The sequence below is a fragment of the Ictalurus punctatus genome, chromosome 8 (genome assembly GCF_001660625.3).
Source record: "Ictalurus punctatus breed USDA103 chromosome 8, Coco_2.0, whole genome shotgun sequence".
Classification (NCBI taxonomy): Eukaryota; Metazoa; Chordata; class Actinopteri; order Siluriformes; family Ictaluridae; genus Ictalurus; species Ictalurus punctatus.
The window spans coordinates 2638644-2660524 of NC_030423.2; the positions used below are offsets into that span (position 1 = coordinate 2638644).

At 41.2% G+C, this 21881-nt stretch overlaps 2 protein-coding genes across 2 annotated transcripts; one reads left to right on the forward strand and one right to left on the reverse strand.

Moving 5' to 3' along the window:
• Positions 1-1491: 1491 nt before the first annotated feature.
• LOC108269136 (integral membrane protein 2A) lies at positions 1492-7628 on the forward strand. The gene is made up of 6 exons (XM_017474733.3): positions 1492-1707; positions 2687-2821; positions 3965-4162; positions 4443-4553; positions 5144-5288; positions 5855-7628. The coding sequence occupies exons 1-6, from the start codon at positions 1636-1638 to the stop codon at positions 5941-5943; spliced, it is 750 nt and encodes a 249-aa protein (XP_017330222.1). The 5' UTR covers positions 1492-1635; the 3' UTR covers positions 5944-7628.
• A 1656-nt stretch (positions 7629-9284) lies between these two features.
• On the reverse strand, positions 9285-19708 carry gpr174 (G protein-coupled receptor 174). The gene is made up of 2 exons (XM_017474736.3): positions 18463-19708; positions 9285-11000 (listed from the first exon to the last, which is right to left on the reverse strand). The coding sequence occupies exon 2, from the start codon at positions 10774-10776 to the stop codon at positions 9751-9753; it is 1026 nt and encodes a 341-aa protein (XP_017330225.1). The 5' UTR covers positions 10777-11000; positions 18463-19708; the 3' UTR covers positions 9285-9750.
• Positions 19709-21881: the final 2173 nt, after the last annotated feature.

A 21881-nucleotide genomic window follows, 5' to 3' on the forward strand; every position in this document is an offset into this window, starting at 1 on the left:
GCTAAAAAGGCCTATTTTTATTTCGTCTGGCCAAAGTATACTGTTCCATAAGAGTTCAGATCGGTCTAAAAGATTTGAAGATTCGTCTGTGAGGTGTACGAACTGACATTATTGCGGTGCAGTTCATTGCTTATTGTTCTGTGTGTGCCTGTGGTTCCTGCTGCTTTCAGGTTGTCCTGCAACTCTATTTTGAGTGACTGCTGTCTTCTCTCTTAACTTTCTTATCATTAGTCTGAGAGCACGTTGTGAAATATTGCGTTGTGCACATGTCCAGGGACAATTAGTTGGAGTTCTATGAACTTCCATCCATCCATCCATCTTCTATACCGCTTATCCTTCCTTCAGGGTCACGGGGAAACCTGGAGCCTATCCCAGGGAGCATCGGGCACAAGGCGGGGTACACCCTGGACAGGGTGCCAATCCATGAACTTCCCACCTGCGTATTATTGGACCAGTTATACTGAAAGAGATGTTTATGATATTTGCTATGGCTCTCTAGCTTTTTACACTCAAATGTAGTTAAATAATGTTGACCCTGAGAACTTTAAGAAGCTTCTTCCCCCATTACCACTACCATTATGAGGTTCATCCACATTGAGAGGTCTACCAATCATCATATGGAGAAGCCATGTGCATGGGCATGACAAGCAAAGGGCATACTGTCCAAGGAATATCGAGATTTCTATTCTTTGCCGAACACAATTGAATGAATCTGCCATAGGATCCCAGTGAAGTCGTGCGTCAATAGAGTTCTATCCATGGTGCATCTATAGGCTTCAAAGAAGCTTTTCATGCAGGCTGTGCTATTCGCAGAGAACAGTTTGCGTTAATGAACGAACAGTGTGATATTGCCGTGAGACATTTTAGGGGAGGCCATGCTTCGTATGTATTCTTAAAGCAATCGCCTGTGGTTCAATTGACATCTGGGGTGGTTAAACATGGAGAAATAACAGGTCAAAAGTCATTAGTCATAAATACAGTATATTCATGGGGAAAAGAAAGTACAACGCCTTCCGTTCTATGTTTTTATTTATCAGGGTTATGGTCAGGAAAATAACATAACCAGCCATAACCACCTGCCTAATATTGTGTAGGTCCGCCTTGTGCCACCAAAATAGCTGTGATCCATCGACTCCACAAGACCTCTGCTGTGGTATCTGGCACCAAGAGTGGTGCTTTACCTACTGTGATTATTACTTAATCTACTGAATTTTTAGAAAACATATGAATTTGGAGTATATTGCAGACTTTCTAAACCCTCTTATTGTTGTTATTGCTGTAAAATGGCTTTCAGTCCGTTTTGATTCAAGTGTAAGCCATGCTTCAGAATACTCTAATTGTACTAACCATCCTAATTTAATTTTAGTGGCCAAAAAGCTACTTGACAAATGCATCACTTGTCTATTAATATCCTAATCCTTAGAGTTTATGGAAAATTAATAAGGATCCCCCCCCCCCCTTGTTTCCTTATATGGAAAACCGGAACCGGAAGTCTCGCGTGTAGAATCGCAAACAAAAGTGCGTCACCACAACACTGCAGGACTGTCGCTATACGGTTGTGTTTTCGTTACAACAAACCGAATATAGAATTTTACTTGGTATTTGTTGTTGTTGTTGCAGCACTGCTTTAAAAATATGGTGAAGATAGCATTTAATTCCGCTCTGGCGCAGAAAGCGCTTGGAAAAGAAGTACCGGTCTCAGAGAAGGTGAGATTTTTTTCCTTTTGCTGCAGACGCTTGCACTGTCATTCTTGGGGAATTTTATATTTTTAGGCTTTATTGTTGACACTGATATATTGTGACCTTAAATATAGATATACATATCGGTTTATATCAAAAACCGAGTTAAACGGACGCATTTGAATGTCGTTGTTGCGTAAGCCGTGCGCACATAAACGCTAAAGCCGAGGCTGAATTCCAAATGGAATATTCTACACTACGTAGGCGCACTACATAAGCTGCGAAATAACAGGATGTACACTCGCCCTAGTGCCCTTCGTGCTCAATTGAGAGCCGATTGGAACACGGCCTGAGCGATGAAGTTGACTAGGTTTTGGTCCTCCATTTTAAACTGCTGGCAGTTGTAGTGAAACCTTGGTCCTGTATCACGGCCTCCTCTGTCGCCAAGTTAACTTTTTTTTTTTTTTTTAAATAAAATATACTCTTTTTTTGTTTTTTTTGTTTTAATGCTCGAACATTTCAGTCAGTTTTGCATTCATCTGTGTAAAATCAGATAGGTTGATGGGACTAATTCACAATGCCTGTAGTACAACTTCACATACAGGATTAATTTCTAATAATAATAAAAACACAACAGTTTAACATGTCGAAATGGTGCATATTTATTCAAGTTTTAAAGGTAGAATACATGTGCTGTATGTTTCTAGATAAAATTGTGGTGTTGGCTTGGGGACGAGTACAGTTTAATACCCTTTGGCTGTTTACCTGTTTGTTTGTTTTCCCCGGTGTTCTGAGTCTACTGTAATGCTTGCTGTATTTCTTTTTCTTCATCCACCAGATCTCTTTCTTTGAATGACAAATTCCCAGCACAAAGATAGAGACTCATCAGCGAGAAGCTGAAATAGTTCTCATGACATCTCTGTACAACAGCGAATACAAGACAGCCATGCGGTCGATTTCAGTTTATTGACTAATTTGTATTTGTTTTGTGACGTTTAATGGCCAGGACCCTGAGACCGGCTCGGTGTACAGCAGCGAGAGTTCCACCGGCCGCTGTCTGCTCACTCTGCTCGGCCTGGCCTTCATCATTTCAGGCCTCGTTGTCGGCGGAGCCTGTGTGTACAGGTATTTTACACCCAAGGTACGTCTCCATCGAGGTTCCTTGTGCATGTATTCCTTTGCACGTGTTCTGTCAATTTTGGAAAATGTCTTTCTCCGCCATGTTTTTGAGTTCGTGTGCGAATGTGTCTCGTGTATCGCACGTCTGCAAGAGGATCTCAGGAAATCATATGGGTAAAGAGAAGGTGTTCAGTTTCCTGGTCCAAAACTGTTGGGGGGGAATAATAAATGAATATACATTATTGGCGTGGATAATGGTAGAAGTATTAAAGATACAGGATGTAGGCCTGAGTTTTACGTGCTCTGGTAGAGTCTTTCAAGCTACTTGGCGATGTTGTGCTGTATTAGGATCATTCTAGGATATTTATTTACTTATTTATTATTATAAATTTTTCTGGTAAATGGTCTGCACTTATATAGCACTTTTCTTTTTTTTATTTATTTTTTTAAACATTTTTTTTAACCTTCGAGGTTCTGCAAAGCGCTTTACACTGGTTCTCATTCACACACATTGGTGTGTTCCAATGGTGTGCATCGGGAGCAACTTGTGGTTCAGCGTCTTGCCCAAGGACACTTCAGCATGTGGAGTCACGTGGGCCGGGAATCGAACCGCCAGTGGACAACCCGCTCTACCACCTGATCCAGAGCCACCCCCTTTTTTTTTTTTTCCCTCTTCTTTTTTAATTTTACTAGGCAGGGGCAGAACCTTGTGTTTTCCTTGGTCAGATACACACGAATCTCGATTATAATAAATGAACTTGCATATTAGCTTATTTGGTGTGCAATAAAATAAGTGAATTGTGATAATAGAAGAAACCCGAATCAGGTAGGCAGTTTTAGTATGTTGTGCAATTAGCGCCCCCTTCTGCATATAAAAAGAAAAACGAACAGTTAACCGAGCCGAGTCTGCTTGATGGATTGCTTGGTTTCTCTTCTAGTGAGAGAGATTTTTTTATAACGTATGGGCTTCGTTTGCATGTTTCAGGGAGTACGTGGATATAACTGTACTGTGTTATAAAGACCGGTTTGATCCAGGTTCCTCTTTCGCTGTCACACTTGAAAGTGTGAAAACATGATCATATATTCTGTCTAAGTTGCACTTCCTTTCCTCGCTTCTAACCTTGTGCCATTATTGACTTATCTGGTCTCGTTATCTGCTCTGCAGAAGCTCTATCACGGATCCATGCAGTTCACGGATATCGACAGCGCCGATATGCCCATGGACATGGAGGCCCACGCGCCTTACTACCTACCCCGTGTTGACGAGGACGTGGAGATCCGTGACAACGTGGCCATCATTAACGTCCCAGCTCCTCGCTTTGGGGCCGGGGATCCAGCTTACATCCTGCATGATTTTAAGAGGGTAATCAATGCAGCCAGGTCGCTAGCGATCAAGTGTATGATCTAGTTGATGTTCTAAAGCACGCGTCAGGCTTTGTCGTGCACGAGTAATGATTTGTATTTGGGGAGGGGGCGGGGCTACTAAGCTGCGGTGGTATGGTGGGAGGACCTGACTTATTTAGTATACTTCAATTCATACACTTGAATATTAATTGTGTTGGGCCTGCATATGTAAAGTTGGCCTGTGTTTTGTCGTAATCGGTAATTACTGTCACTAGCTGCATGTGATTTTCTGTCAACAGAAGCTGACTGCTTATTTGGACCTAACTCTGAAGACATGCTTTGTGATCCCACTCAACACCTCTGTGGTGATGCAGCCCCAGGACCTCTTGGATTTATTCTTGCAGCTCATGGTGCGTGCATACGGTGCGGGGACGGGGGGGCTTAAGCAGCTTTTGCAGCTTAAGTGCAAAAGCTGTAAAGAAAGGTGAGAGGGTTGGAAAAAAAACATATATATATAACTTGTTAACGTTTTCATAAAACACTGACGCTTTGGTCACTTTTGCAGCTTGCAGGATGTGAAAATGAGAAACCATACAGTGCTGGTAACTTTACCACTAGGTTACACAAGGCCTCTGTGCATACTGAGTCATGGCGCTGCTCACAAACCAGTATATGTGAGCCCTATCCATATCCTTGAGTAATAAGATATCACGACAGTTTTAGGATTCAAAAATTGCTCTGATTGGTGGATAAAGTAGACCAGGACACGACCCGTCTGGGATGTTTAATGTCATAATTATATGTAAACTGGTTGTCTTACCCCACATGATGTATATAAACAGGTCCGGATCAAATCCTTCAACAAATATCGGTGTTTGTCATTTTGTGTAACTACTGAATTACTTGGATAGAGCTACAGTTATTTTATTATTATAAATAAATTATCATTACCTGATCATGTGATGTAAATGGATTTTTGTTCTCCGTTTTCCGTCATCAGTCTGGCTCGTACAAAACTCACTTGGTGCATGAGGATCTGGTGGTGACCGAGCGCATTGATGACCTTACCCCCTTGGGCTATTATATTTACAGCCTGTGTGAGGACAGGCCAACATACAAGATGCAACGCCGCAGCGAGATAATGGGTAAAAGGGTTTGACTGTTTATTTTAAGTGTTGGTGGTTTTTGGTGTGGGTGCTAACTAACATCCCCCGCCCCCCCCCTCAGGCATCCGAGTATGACCCGGCACACCAAGTTAAAAACGTATGCGTCAATACATTTATTCATGTATCCTGCAAAATATCCTTAAAACAATATAGAAGTACACCAGTCTATTTAATAATGTATGTAAGCATTTATTGAGGGGATTTAATTTGGGACCCATTGAAGGGTTTCACTGATCATAAAGTAAAATACTCTGCAATGGGACTGGAAGCATATGGGTGTGGTGGTCTGGTGTCCACATGCGTTCGGCCATATAGTGTAAATCCATCAAGATATAATGGATAAATAGATACGTTATAGATGGATAACTTCTTAAATATCTTAACGGATTTGTTGCCTAGTTCACTTATTTGTTCAAGGATGTATTAAAGATTTAATTGTGTATTTAACGACGGACGTATTTAATTTGGCGTGCCTTGTTGCCTAGCTATATCTAATGCAGTATTTTTTTGGGGGGTCTAAATTGTAACGTTGGTATCTGTTGCAGGCTTCCAGAAGCGCTCCGTGGAGGATTGCAGCATAATCCGCCACTTTGAGAATAAATTCGTCACCGAAACGAGGATCTGCCGTGCCTGAGCAAGCGGGAGGTCAGGAGGGGACAGACATCCACCCCCTTTCGTGGCAGGGTAGAGAGATGTGAAGTGAGCTGAAGGAGGGAGCAAGGGAGGTCTGAGAGGAAAGGGCCTGTCTTCCATCTCCTGCTGTAGTGTTTAGCATAGGGTGTCTTTTTTTTTTTTGTATTAATTTCGAGACAGCAGACGTTTCTCTTCTCCCCCTTTGCGGTGTAGTGATGTAGCTCTCCTAAAGCAGTTTGTGATTTCTTACACGTTTGTCACTGTACACCATGATTCCCTCTTCAGCCTGCCTGCAGCTCAAACCTTGTTTTGTGTGTGTGTGTGTGTGTGTGTGTGTGTGTGTGTGTGTGTGTGTGTGTGTGTGTGTGTGTGTGTGTGTGTGTGTGTGTGTGTGTGTGTCCTTTTCTTTGTCACCATTTTTTTTGTGGGTAATGATTTGTGAACTGTGCAAAATGTTAACCTTGGTGAACTTTTTTTTTTTTTTTTTTTTTTTTTGGTTTGTTTATTTCCTTCTGCAGAAGTATTTCTATCTAAGCACACGGTGATACACCTCTAGTCTATTCTTTTTTGCTATTTCCCGGTAATTACTTATCAGTGTATAAAGACCCACTTGGTCTCTAGAGGTCTGATCAGCTTGCAGCTCTTAAAGTGCGACCCTTTGCGTTCATGTATTTTAGGAACGAACCACGTATGACGTGTCGTGTCATCTCTGCACGTGTTGTTTTTTTCAATTTAATTTATTTATTAAATTTTTTTTTTTTTTGCATCTAGCAGACCACTGTGGCGCTGCTTCCTAATAGTGTCCCTGCTACCGTTTATACACGTTATGGTGTCCGTTAGACATGGCTCGATTTTTGTAAATTATACCTCCCGATCCAAATTCTACATGCCTCATAATGAAGGCTAGTCAGTACAAATGCACTACGGTAAGATTTTAGAAGTTTCACAGATTAGGACCGTGAACAGCTTCCTTGCATGATTTCACACATGGTCTTGCCTGACCATCTTTGTCGTCTTGCGTCTTATCTCATGAACTCTGGCCTGAAGAATTCTTGTGGCGTCACGTTGTAAAATGTCACCGCTGGGACACGGTGGTGTGTTAACAATCACTCGACTGATCAGCGACTTGAACCCACTACTCAGGCCGTTTAAAAAAATGAATAAATAAATAAAAATTTGTTTTGTTTTGGTGTTGGACTTGATGTACATCCTTCAGCAAAAGGATGTAGCATTGATATGATACAAATAATTACCAGCAGGTTCACCCAACCCACCCGCACAAGTCAATATAAACATGTGTTCACTCCGTATTGGTGTAAATCTACCCAAAGCCACCAGACCTGTCACCTTTTTTTTTTCTCTCCCCACAATAGTTTTCCATTGCAACATTCTGGCGTAACCCCGCACGGCACCGTGGTTGTTCAATTGTTTCGAAATTCCCCGCGTTCTAAAAAAAAAAAAAAAAAAAAAAGTTACATGTATATTTTGGAAAGATCCAGTAGTTTAACTGCTGCTCAGAAAATGACAATCAAGACTGGAGTCTCTGTTGCTGTATTTTCTGCTCGACCCGATTCAGAAAAAACCAGACGCGAAAGATGCTTGACTGAATAAAAATAATGTACTACTGAAACGTTAAACTGCTGATTGAAGTTTGTTTGGAAATAAAAAAAAAATTTTAAAAATGCATTTCTTTACTTCAAGAACTCTGTGTTCATTGGTTAGAGTTTGGACCGTCATCTGAACATGAACGCATTTCATCAGCAAATCATTTCTTTTTACGTTTATTTACATTTCGCTAGGCTTTTTGTAAGCAATCCTTAAATCTTTCAGACGTTGGAGCTGCCATTTAAGTTGTTTGAAATTAGTAACTGCATAGCGGAACTACATTTTTTGAAAATACCCGTGTGTGTGTGTGTGTGTGGGTTTTGTTTTTTTTTTTTCTTTTTTCCTCCATACACTTTCATGGAAGTGCAGCAGCCACTAACTTCCTGACAAGGTTGATGTGTGAAGACTAGCCAGCTCTTTGTGGTCAGCCAGCTTCATGCAGAGCTCTTATTGCTCTCTGATCTTGCATCGACTTTGCTGGGCTGTTGACATCAACAACCAAACGAGCACAGGCCCACTTAAAAGAACTGAATAAACCGGCTCTGACAACTGGAGTAGGAGAAAGTCCAATATGTGCCTCCAATCAAATCCTAACTTGCAGGACTGTTTGTCCAGCACGTCACAGACGCCCGATCGGATTGCGATCTAGGGAATTCGGAGGCCGAGTCAACACCTTGAACTCTTTGTCATGTTCCTCAAACCGTTCCTGATCAGTGTCTCGGCGCGTTATCCTGCTCAACGACGCAAATGACGTCAGGGAATACCGTTGCCATGAAGAGGTGTACTCGGTCTGCAGCAGTGTTTAGGTAGTAGGTGGGACGTGTGAAAGTAACATCCACGTGAATGCCAGGACCCAAGGTGTCCCGGCAGAACATTGTCCAGAACATCACACTTCCTCCACCGCCTTGCCTTCTTCCCCAGGTGAGCGACACACACGCACCCACAAAACGACATTTGGTAAGTACTAACCACTGTATACCGGGAACACCACACAACACCCCTGCCGTTTTGGAGATGCTCTGACCCAGTCGTCTGGCCATCACAATTTGGCCCTTGTCAAAGTCGCCCATTTTTCCTACTTCCAACACATCAACTTTGAGAACTTGACCGTTCACTTGCTTTATATATATATATATAAGTAATATCCCACCCCTCCACATTATAGGTGCCACTATAATGAGATAATCAACGTCATTCTCTTCACCTTTCAGTAGTTTTTATGTTCTGTCAGATTGGTGTATTTCTACGTTTATAATATTTACGCCCCATTCCAGCTCCAACGTTAATTGCGTAAGTTCTAAATAAGCAGGAAAAAAAAAAATGTCCATGACCGATTTCAACATTCCATGTTGGAACCCTCATAGCGAACACTCGTGTAGTCAGAATTTTGCATATCTTTATTGCACCCAGTTTCAGTTTGTCCCTGGTTATTTCCTCCTCCTTCACCCCACCCCCAATTATTTGGTCGTATATAAAATGTCCCAGCTCTAAACCCCGGCACGTTGTGACATTAACTTCAAATTCCCTCGAAGATCCATTTTCACGTCTTCTACCCGAGCGATGATTTTGAAATAAACACGTACTCCTTCGTCTGAGCATGTAAACTAACTACCGTTGGGTAACACTTTTACCACAGCACATCTAGTGAACATTAACAGCCAGTAGACAGTAGTGTGTCTTCGCGGTAGCTATTTCATTAGCTTGTAAGAGAACAAGAATGTATCCAACGCGTTGTAATTGTAGTTCAGCCGTTCACGTGTGTATTTGAATGAACTTTCACAGAATTTATTCGTCACATTTCTTCAGTATTTTCCCCATATTTACAAAAAATGAATATTCGTCTTAGTATTGAAACATCACATACTGTTCACAGTCATCATACGATTCTCGAAATACGCGTGAATCAATCTGCTTTAACAATAATACATAGCTCGCACCACACCACGCAGTTATCAGGCCATGACAGCATTCAATCATAAATTATTTAACATTGGCTATGTTCAGTATTACATTATTGGGCTCAGTGCAGGTTATTCATATTTTTAGGTCTTCATCATAGTCATTTCCATTGATAAGGACAACGCCAATCCATTTTAATCTTTGGGATTTATTCTCATTGTTTGTCTACAGTCTTTATGGGATCATACTCTCAGTGTTAATGACAACAGTAAGGCCTTTCCTCTTGTTAAAGAAGTTCACGTCTTCATATTTCATCTTCTTGCTCGGACTGCAAAGCTTTCACCTCGGTTGTTGAACACGACATCCTGCGGTGCAAATGGAAGCTTTCGGGCAATTCGGGCCTCGAGAGACGCCTCTTGAATTCATCAGTGGTGAAGTAGTACATCACCGGGTCCAGGCAGGAGTTAAAGCTGGCCAGACACAAGGTGATGGGATGGGAGCGTTGGACGGCGTTCTTAAACGCGCAGCTCATTTGCTTATTCAATTTGGTTAAAAAGTCCAAAGGAAAGGTGACGTGATAAGGCATGAAACAGAACAGGAAGACACCTGCACAGCTCAGCACCATCTTGAGAGCTTTGCGCTTTTCACCAGCGTCTTGAAGGACACAGTTTTTTTCTCTCAGACTTGCGGCAGTCAACCACGTGCAAGTGAGGACCACTGCTAGAGGTAACAGAAAACCGACGAGTTCTGCCAGCGTGACGAGAGTCACACCGCTTGCCGAGGATAGAGACACCATAGGTAGCTCTGAGAAGCAGATGGCAGATTCTCCTGACTTGGAGGAGTCGATGTTTTTTCTCAGCAGCGGAAAGGGCAGGCATCCAACACACACGATGAACCAGCCTATCGCGCACCACGTGCGGTCTCGTCGTCGTTTCGTTCCTTTGTATCGCAGCGGATAGATGATAAGCAAGCACCGTCTTATGCTTATGCATGCCAGGAAGTAAATGCTGGCGTACATGTTGACATATTTCAGGTAGAAGCAGAACATGCAGACAGCATGGCCAAAGGGCCAGGATTGGTTCAGGTAGTAGTAGATGCGCAGAGGCAATGAAAGTACTTGGAGCAGATCAGCAATGGCCAGGTTGATCATGAAGATCACAGCTTTCTTGGTTTCCTTCACATACACATGGAAAACCCAAAGTGCCAAGACATTACTGATCAACCCTGGGACCAGGATTACTGTGTAGATGATTGCATAGGTGTAACGCTGGTATTCTTTAATATCCTTGTATATTGTGTCATTTTCACATGCAGGAGTGCTCTCATTCATTTTCCTGTCATTGGTCCCGGTCTGAATGTCTGCTCCAAAGCACTGACGGACGTCGATCCTTATTTGTTTACGCCGCGCTCCTCAGACACCCGTTGTCCCAAATATATTATCCAAACTCGGTGCAAAAAAACTCACGCTGTTCCATTAGGTTGCCATTCGGGGGGAAACGAGCAGTCGTCTTAATGTCCTAGAAGTACCATGGTGTCACTTTAGTGTATCCAGTCCTGAAAAACAACATACGTTGACAGATTAGGAACAGTTTGTCTGCAGGGAAAGGAAACCAAAGTCCTTGTATGGCCAGTCAGATATGCTCTAAACCCAGAATTTGCATAGGTGATGGTTAAATAACAGCTGGTGTATGTTTCTGAAGCAGGATCGAGGTACGGATTGATACGAATGGCCGATCCATCATTTGCATCTTCTTTTCATATTTCACAAGGGGGGGGGGGGGAAAGCATAACACACACTGAGCTCGCATACATTACTCATATTCTAAAGTTTACTCGATTACTAATAACAGCATGCTTCAGTCATAGCCGACATCAAGACACCCTGAGAATTCAATCAAGTATAAATCCAAGCCCCAGTGAGGAAGTGCCGACCTGCACAGACCGTGCCACAGACTGTGAATTTAATACACACGTCTGAGAAAACGATCCTAGATATCGAATCAATTCAGCTTTAACGTTACACACGTCGAGCCGCAGACTTTGAATAGTTACGCTCTGTCGATATGTTTAAAAAAAAAAAAAACTATTTTAAATAAATTCAAGTCTATCTTGTAAATAATTAACCAACCAGCCAGCTATCGTTTCCTGTTACAACTAATGTATGCACTCGCGCTGTTAAAAGTAAGAGAATTCAGCGGAGGTCCATTTGACTTCCAGTTAGATGGTTTTCTCATAACGAATCTTACTGTTTGTCAGCTTGTGGGCTGTTAAAACAAGTGTTCTTAAAAAAAAAAAATCATCTCTGGCTCCTACACTTCACACCTCAGCATAATGGGGCTTTCCATATTCACAGCTGCCTGTACCAATGGTTTTTTTTTTTTTTTTTTTTTATGCGCAACCACACGCTCTGCACGTGCTGAACAATATGTTTGGTGGTTGTGGTTGCATTACAGAATTGTGCATTGAAGAGTGTGCTGAAAAGGTGTCGGGACAGTAAGGACAACGTTGTGTACTGAACCGTTTCGGAATGGAAGATTGGTTCAATCTGGGTGATCTCTCTTTCTGTATTTGCTTATTGGGTATTCGGCACGAACCCACGTTAAATCGAGAACTGGAGAAAGTCGAGCAATTTGGATGCTGAAATGAAAGAATTGCTTCCGCTTTCTTCGAGTATCACGGCACGAACTTTTGTTAAATTCGTGTGAGTGAAAGCAAACATGGGTCCACCTAATAATCACCGACGACTAGAGCGCTGTCTCCAAAAATCATCAGAATTTTACGTTGAACTGGCACGTGGTGCTTGCTTTGACATTTAACAAATTATGTTGTGATGACCAATGAAGTGGGTTTAAGATGTTTAAGACGGGGGTATATCATGAAAATTCTGAAGAATAATCCAGAAACCGATTTAACAACAAGCTCACGAATGCTTAAAGATTACACCACAAGGTGTGAAAGTCTCCGCAGCCTACAGCAGATTTCACGCATGTCGTATTTGAAAGGTCGATCTTTCTCATCAGTGAGAACAGATGAATATCGATGCATATTAGACACATCATCTTGTCTCTGATCAGAGGATTTTTTGGCTCCAAGTTGAAACGAAACTGAATTATAATCGAATTATGTTGTCTTATTTACTAGATATTGCTCTGGAATCTTTATGGTGATGTTTTACTCTGCACAAAATAACCCAAAATATTGTATTAAGGAAACTGGGGCGTAATAAAATGGGGGGAAAGTGCAAACGTGACGGTTCACAGGTCTGAAGATGCGACAGCTGATTTGATCAGTTGTCAAGTGTAACACCTTTTTAGGGTCGTGTTTTGACACTTTTGACCTTCCACACACACACACACACACACAGAGACAGACAACGAATATTACAACGTTTGAAGACATTTTAAAGAAAAAAATAAATGCTTAACTTATACCATAAGAGATGATTATATGTATGGTGGCCTGCCTGGGAAAGCACTTCACACTGCCCTTTTTTTCTTTTTTTTTCTTTTCTTTTTTTTAAAAAATGTGAGGTGCAACTGTTGAAGCGAAATCGGACCTTTCAACAGGATGATGATCCTGAGCACACGGGCAAACCCACCGAGGAACGGCTCAAAAAGAAGAAATGGATGGTTATGGGACGGCCGAGTCGAAGCACGGATTTGAATCCGATTGAAATTTTGTGAGGGGATTTGAAACCTGCGGTACATGTAAGAAAACTCTCAAACGTCTTGCGACTGAAAGAATATTGCATGGAAAGCTGGTCAGAATTTCCAGACAGCGTGGTGGACAGTTATGCAAAACGCCTACGAGAAGTTATTTCTGCTAAAGGGGGCGATACTAGCTTCTGAGCCAAGGGTGTACTTACTTTTTCCACAGAAGGATATCACAATATCTGTTGATATTTCTGTTGAATAAATGATTGAAGAAGCTAATTTTCCTTGTGGTTTTGTTCAAGTCTATCAACTTTATTAATAGGCACCGTTTCAAAGATGATCAAACGTTTGCTTGTCCAAGTATGTAATAATCGTAATAAAAAAAAAACGACCACGGGGTGTACTTATTTTTTCACACGACTGTATGTCCAGGCACTTCTTGGTTTTTAGTTATTGTCTTCGTGTCACTTTTACATGTGACACAAGTGTACCCGTTTACTGTGGGGAGTATGAAAAAAAAAATATATGTATACAGTGCGTCACTTTCGCCGCATTTTGTTATGTTACAGCCTTATTCCAAAATGGATTCAGTTCATTATTTTCCTCATAATTCTACAAACAATACCCCGTAATGACAACATAAAAGAAGTTTGTTTGAAATCTGTGCAAATTTATTTAAAAAAAATAATTAATAAATAAATAAAAGTACATGTACATAAGTATTCACAGCCTTTGCGCAATACTTTGTTGAAGCACCTTTGGCACCTTTCCTGCAAAGAAGAATGGGAGAAACTGCCCAAAAACAGGTGTGTCAAGCTTGTAGTATTATTCTCAAAAAGACTTGAGGCTGTAATTGGTGCCAAAGGTGCTTCAACAAAGTATTGCGCAAAGGCTGGGAATACTTATGTACATGTGCTTTTTTTTGTTTGTTTCTTTTTTTTTATTTTTTTAATAAATTTGCAAAGATTTCCAGCAAACTTCTTTCATGTTGTCATTACGGGGTATTGTTTGTAGAATTATGAGGAAAATAATGAATTGAATCCATTTGGGAATAAGGCTGTAACATAACAAATTGTGGGAAAAGTGAAGCGCTGTGAATACTTTTCCGGACGCACTGTATATATAATTTAAAAGAGTGACTCCCCGAACCTGCTTGTCTACAACAACCATTCTCAAAACATGGCAGAAGCACTTGTGTTATATTGGCTATCCATCCATTTTCTGTACTGCTTGTCCTTCACAGGGTTGAGGGGAGCCTGGAGCTTATCCCAGAGGACTCAGGGAAGGAGGCAGGGGACACCCTGGACAAGGTGCCAACGCATCACAGGGCACAATCGCTCACACAGCCATTCAGACACTACGGACAAGTTAGAAACCCCCAGACTACTGGGAGAACATGTAAACTGTGTGTGTGTGTGTGTGTGTGTGTGTGTGTAGAGGCAGGAATCGAACCCCAATCAGATTTGCGAGGCAAACGTGCTAACCACTATGCCAGTATGCCTCCCTTATATTGGCCAAAAATTTTTTTAATGAAAGTATGAATAAAGAGGTGGCATTCTGGCATAGTGGGTAGTGTTGCCATCTCACAGATCCAGGGACCCTGGTTCAATCCCGAACTTAAATTACTGCCTGTGTGGAGTTGAACGTCTTCTCCCCATGTTCTGGGATCTCCAGTTTCCTCCGTATTTTTGAATCATTTTTGCTGTCATAAATGGTTATGCCGGATGTGACTACAGAGCCAGTGTTGTCTTGAGTTTGAATTGGGGTCCCTGTGCCACATTCGGGTCAGATATTAAAACTAACATTTGAGCCTGCACCACCTTTGGACCAGCTCTAACAACATTCTTTGTTAATCTACTCCGGTGTTGAACATGGTTTGTGTCAGATCTGTAAAATAATCGGTTTGTGCTATGTGAATCTGGAGAACATGCAGTGCTACATTTGGCCTTCATCCAGCGCAATGTACATTTGTTTTCTAGGTACAATAATACTATAAAAGTAAACAAATAGAAACACACAAGAAATTGAACACTGATGACTGCTACCAGTGGCCCGCGCATCTGGTTGGTGATGACATAAATAAAAGGTAGAGTCATGGAGCAAAAGTTATGATTGTCGTTTCTTTAGTTACTTTAAGTTTATAGGAGATTCATTTTAGCTCTGTACGTTATGTCCAATGATGAGTAGGTTGGGTTTGTATGCAAATCCTTGGCCAAGGATCTCCACTGGCAAAGAAAAAACATATTGCAAAATGACAGCGTATAATGTTGTGTAGGATTGTTGTACAGGACATGTAGAAATTGTCATTTGGTATGCTAGATTTAATATGTAACATGCATATTTGATCACTAGTAATGGTATATTGAGGCATATTCAATATATTGTATATACTATGTATGGGCTGGAAGGAAAATAAAGCCATCAGGACAAGTTATTAATGTAGATTTTAGATGTTGCACAGAACTGAGCAGACAGTTAAAACACTGTCTTTAGTAAGTGTTGTTGAAAATACTGGGATGGGGGCAATGGTGGCTCGGTGATTAAAGGTTCTGGGGTACTGATCAGGAGTTCATGCGCCAACACTGCCAAGCTAAATCTGTTGGGCCCTTGCGTAAGGCCTTTAACCCTTAATCGTATAAATGTCAAGATCCCAGGCTCTTTTAGCTGTATAAAACATAAGAAATATCCAAATTTTTACATTTCTATTTGTTTTGGTGGTTTTGTTGGGGTTGCTATAACATGCTATAATTTTATAATGTTCACTATAATTTGATATATTCACTATACCGGTTGCAATCAAACTTATTCAACCCCCAGTGCAAATCAGGTTTATTGTGAAAATGTACAGATTTTCAGCTGTTTGCGATGAACAAATCAGACAAAAGCGATTGAAACGGACGCTCCAAGTGGTTTCAATACATTCAACTGAAAATGCAACTTATAATGACTTCTCCAGTTTCAAAATTATTCACCCCCCCCGAATAGAATCCCTCACAACAGCACAAATATGCAAAACAGGTGTTGTCTCATGCACACCTGATGCTAAACTAATCAAGGGCTTCATTAGTTGCACCAGGTATGCATGAGGTGAAACATATGAAACACCTGAACTGGCTCGGGGCAGAAAATTGATGAAATAGCTGGACGGGGCGGAAAAAGGAGGCTATAAATGGCTGCAGACAGATTTCTGAGAAGGCAGGTTGTGGAAAACCCTCGAGAGACTGCAAAAGACCTGCAGAAAGACTCGGTGTAACAGGCACTGAGGTTTCAGTGAGCACAGTAAGGTGTGTACTAAACGCAGAAGGTTTCCCTGCCGGCACTCCAAGACGTTCACCGCTACTGACCCAAAAGCTCAAGAAAATTTGGCTCGAAATCGTTTAAATAAGCCACAGAAGTTTTGGGATTCTGTTCTGTGGAGCGAAGAAACTAAACTGGAACTTTTTGGCGCGATGGATCAGCGGTATGTCTGGAGGAAGAAGAATGAAGAAAGAACACTCTGTCCACAGTCGAGCATGGTGGTGGATCGGTGATGCTCCGAGGCTGCTTTGCATCCTCTGGCACTGGAAACCTGCAGCGTGTGGAAAGTGAGATGGATTCATTGAAGTATCAGGAAATCCTAGGAGAAAACGTCACGCCGTCTGTGAGGAAGCTGAAGCTTGGACGTCATCGGACCTTCCAACAGGACAATGATCCCAAGCATACCTCAAATTCCACCAAGACTTGGTTGCAGAAGAAGTTCTGGATGATTCTACAAGGCCATATGGGGACTTGAACCCCATAGAAAATCTCTGGTGGGATTTGAAGAAGGCGGTTGCACCACTCAAACCCAAGAATATTACTGAACTGGATGCCATTGCTCATGAAGAATGGGAGAAGATTCCTCCGGAACGCTGCAGAAGCTCCGCATCTTGTTTACAGAAGGTCATAACAGCAAAAGGATGATCTACTAAGTACTAAAGATGCTCGCCACGAAGGGGGTGAATAATTTGAGACTGGAGAAGCCATTATAAGTTGCATTTTCAGTTGAATTGTGTAGAATTTAAAATCGGGGGAAAAAAAAGTATCATTTGGACTACCGCAGCTACTCAGACTATTAACCGAGTACAATTTTGGCACCTCACAGCTCCTCAGTTTGCTCACAATCTGACCAGCATGTCATCTTCCTACAGCAAAAACTAGATGTTTTTCTTATTAATGCACTGTGTGTGGAATATTTCACCAACCTCCTCTGCCCTTTAATCCAGAGGTGTTGTTTAGTTTAGGCAACAGCGATGAGCTCTCTAGTGTCCCGGAGGACAGAAGGCCTTTCACTGATGAAGGATACTCTGGAGAATTCAGAGCGCCAAACAGATTGAATGTGGGGGAAAGAGGAGCCAGAAAGGATGTTTTAAGCAGACTCCCCGGAGCTGAGTTACTGAAGGCTGCCAAAAAACGTCCAGATCATTCTGAGAAGCAAAGTGCTCTCTCGTCTACATGTCAGAACAGCGAAGAACTACGTTCATTGGTGGTCACATACACACACCCCTTTGGCATAAAAGTTTGAGGCTTAATTGATCTCAACAAGTTGTCTGTGGGAAATCCCTTGCAAACCGTGTTACTTTTTCTGTGGGAGTCTGACACATGTTCTCTTTAAATGAATCACCTTTCTTTCCATTTCTGATTAATAGAACAGTACCTTTTTTTTTTTTTTTTTTTTTTTTTTGTTGCTATGGAACATAATATGATAATGAGTTTGTTTCTTTTGGTTCTTTTTTTTGGTGGGAGGTGACCAGTTCTACTTTCCATCACTGTGTAAAAATAAAGCTTTAAAAATAAAATTGGAAATTCTATTTATATTATACATTAACGTTATATGGACTGAATCACCTCTGAAATCTTTAACCCGTCACAGACAGGGTCTGGATTCATTCTCAGATTAAAGTACAATGGAAATGTCTGACACTTGAAAGGATGTGCTGTTATACGAAGGCCTTTCAGGCCTAAAGAAAACACAATGGCATTATTTATTTTCTATTCGTCAGTTGTCAGTGAAATCCTTCACGTATAGAGTCCTTCACTTACAAAAAGAATGAAAGAAATGAACAATGTTGCCTAAGCGCTTATTCTCAGTGGGGTTGTTGGTGTATCCATATCTCGGCTGTTTCTTGGCCAGTGTCAGATCCCATCCCTATCTCCCCCACTCCCTGCTTCTTCCCCCCCTTAGTACCGAACTCCTGGGGTGTACTGAAATGTTTAGGATTCTTTAGTTTTTTGTGTGTGTGTAGAAAAACCTCAAGAAAGGCCATGGCTCTCCTCGTCAGACCGTCCTCACACAACCTCATTTGTTCTAAAACAGTAACTCTTTTAAAAGTGTAGTGTCTTACCGTATCGCTAGAAGAGCAGAGGTGTTTCGGTTGTTATCGAAGAGTCGGTGGGAAATCACAGTGCAAGGTGACATCCATCCATGTGATCTCCAACCAGAACTGTAACTACACGATGACTGAGGCAGTCAAGTCCTTTAGTTTTTTTCCCTCTCTCTCTCTCTCTCTCTCTCTCTCTCTCTCTCTCTCTCTTTTCTTCTTTCTCACTCACACTTCCTCTTTCAATTGATATTTGGGTTTCTGGTTGTTGTTGTTTTTTTTTAAATGATTTTTTATTATTTTTTATATATTTGCTTTTCTGTAATATTTTCAATCTTTTAACTTACGGTTGCCTTTCTTTCTGTTCACCCCTGTGGTTTTCTGGTGCTGTTTGTTGCCTCACACTCATTCGTTTATCACTTCTGATAGAGTTTCCTGCCTCGCTGTGGGGGCGTTCACTGAGGGACGTGACGCTTGCTCGAACTCTCCTACTTCTGCTATTTCTTGATACCCATTTCTTCCTTGTTTGAAAGATGCTTTTCCATGTTTCCTATCACTTAGCAAAAGAAATATCTCTTGTACCGAGCCATGAATGTGTACTTACGTTATGAGAGCAGTATACTGTAAATCAATAAAGAGCGTTCCTCAAATGTTCCTTTGATCATTACTCCAACTGCTGCTTTAATTCATACGGGGGATATAACTCCAAACTCAAACCCACTCCAACAGCGAAACCTTCTGTTTCAGAGAGAGCCGATTTTACTAAAAGCGTTCAGTGCACAAGTCTTATTTGTAGTCTGTTATTGTTTCTATAGTAACAGCTCCTTCACTGGGACTTGTATAATGGACACTCTACATAATCTATGAAAAAAATTGCTCATTTTAAAATGTTTTCTTAACAAAGAAACTGTTGATATGGTAAAGTTTTATGATATACATGCATCCCATCCCATCCATCTTCTTCCGCTTATCCTTTTCAGGGTCACGGGGAAACCTGGAGCCTATCCCAGGGAGCATCGGGCACGAGGCGGGGTACACCCTGGACAGGGTGCCAATCCATCACAGGGCACAATCACATACACACATTTACACACTACGGACGATATAGACTCGCCAATCAGCCTACCATGCATGTCTTTGGACTGGGGGAGGAAACCGGAGTCCCCGGAGGAAACCCCCGCAGCACGGGGAGAACATGCAAACTCCGCACACACAGGGCCACGGCGGGAATCGAACCCCCGACCCTGGAGGTGTGAGGAGAACCACTAAGCCACCGTGTGCTCTTGATATACAAAAATTGTATTATTATTATTAATATGATGATTATTATTGTTGTTTGTTTGTAATAATTTATAGAAGGAGTCACCTGTGTTAGCACTTCAGTACGTTTGGACTAGGGGAAAGTCTTCGAAATAGAGGACTTTACAGTTTACGGTTCCTCAGTAACACCACAAGACGCTCTTTTTTGGTCTTATTAATGTCAAGAGCTAGGTGAGGAAACCTATGGTGCAGGAGCAACTGTCTATAGCGCTGACGAGTGATAACAGGAGCTAACTCGTTTTTGCAGACATTCCACACTATTAACTATAAACCTGATAAAAGGTTGTATAATTCTTTAATTAATACAAAGTTTAACTGTTAGCAAATTGTTTGTGCTATAAGAGCTATAATTAAAACACTTTAGGATGCATCGAAAATGACATCCCCAAATGTTTTATTTATTACACAATTATTAAACCTGATAAACCTGACCAGGAAAAAGAAGATCAATTAGTGGATAATTCTTGTTCATTTATTAAAGTAAGGGTATGTGTATGACTTAAATATGCCAGTGAATGGTCGGTGTATTCCCTCATTCAGCCACAAGATGCCGCTGCAGGTCCTTACAGCTAAATTTAATACCTTAGCCTTTACAAACTTGAATTATATTCCAGTGATGGGGAAAAGTTCATGCATATATTCCTGGCTCAAATACGATTAACCTTTTTTTTTTTTTCTTTCTTATCCATCGCCCTAGACACTGCATCTAAAGACTTGTATTTGATAAAGACACAATGTAACTTTTTGTATATTACCTCTCTCTCTCTCTCTCTCTCTCTCTCTCTCTCTCTCTCTCTCTCTCTCTCTCTCTCTCTCATATATATATATATATATATATATATATATATATATATATATATATATATATATATATATATATTCTCCTTGACTACTTTTAGAGCTTGTGCGAAAAGCTTACGATGTTTTCGGTCATATTTATGCAGAAATATAGAAAATTCAAATTTTCCAGCACTACTGTACATACACCGTTCAGCCATAAATCACCTGCCTAATATTGTGCTCATACTCCTTGTGCCACCAAAACAGCTTTGACCCTGTGAGGCATGGACTCCACAAGACCTCTGAAGGTGTGCTGTGGTATCTGGCACCAAGACGTTAGCAGCAGATCCTTTAAGTACTGTAAATCGCAAGATTGGGTCTCCATGGAGCCGACTTGTTTGTCCAGCCGAACCAACAGACGCTCGATGGGATTGAGATCTGGGGAATTCGGAGGCCAAGTCAACACCTTGAACTCTGTGTCATGTTCCTCAAACCGTTCCTGCTGAAATTGGCAAGTTCTTCCACGCTGACCTTGGTCCATGTTTTCATGGAGCTCACTTTGTGACTTTTTGGACCTCACTTGTCATGCTGGAACGTAATGCTACAGCAAACAAAGACATTTTATATAACTCCGTGCTTCCAACTTTATAGCAGCAGTTTGGGGAAGAACCATAAATGGGTGTGATGTTCAGGTCGGCCATATGTCACATGTATTTCATCATTTATTTCTCAGCTAGTATGTCTTCTGATGCACTGATTGCAGTGGATCATTACGTGTCAAAAGTGTTCATTACAGTTAATATGACACTTTTCATTTTCAAGCCGTCGGGTTATTTCAGAGAATCAGCAAAAACGATCAGATACTATATATATCTCCTCATACCTTTCCTGTTGAACACACCATCATTTATTTTGCTCACAGGAGGTAGGCAGAAGTGAAAATGAAAGAGTTTTTTTTTTTTTTTCTTTTTTTAAACTGTAAGATACTTTCAGATCATCATTTGTTTCATCTGTAAACTTTGTGGCTAAGGTCATATTGTATAGGCGTGACAGTGGTTTGACATTACACAATAGGATCGAAAAACATATCATAAATCGCCATGCGACTCTTTTGGAGGTCCGTCAAGCAGCTTTACGATGCCACGGTTGATCGGTTTAATTAAAAGTCAGCGATAAGGGTGGCCATGTGTGATTTTTCATCTGTTGAAGACAGAGCAGTTCATAGCAGCTTAACCTGGTAAAACTATATGTTGTTAGATTTTGTTTAACCCTTTAAACCCTCTGTACACACAGGGTCCTTACTCTTGTAATATGTTAATTCACTGTTACTGAATATATATATA

Coding starts and splice junctions, on each gene's coding strand:
- gpr174 (XM_017474736.3), bottom strand. CDS start 10,776: ATGAATGAGAGCACTCCTGCATGTGAAAATGACACAATATACAAGGAT.
- LOC108269136 (XM_017474733.3), top strand. CDS start 1,636: ATGGTGAAGATAGCATTTAATTCCGCTCTGGCGCAGAAAGCGCTTGGA. Junction 2,822..3,964: donor ACAGGTATTTTACACCCAAG/GTACGTCTCCAT, acceptor TCTGCTCTGCAG/AAGCTCTATCACGGATCCAT. Junction 4,163..4,442: donor TCCTGCATGATTTTAAGAGG/GTAATCAATGCA, acceptor TTCTGTCAACAG/AAGCTGACTGCTTATTTGGA.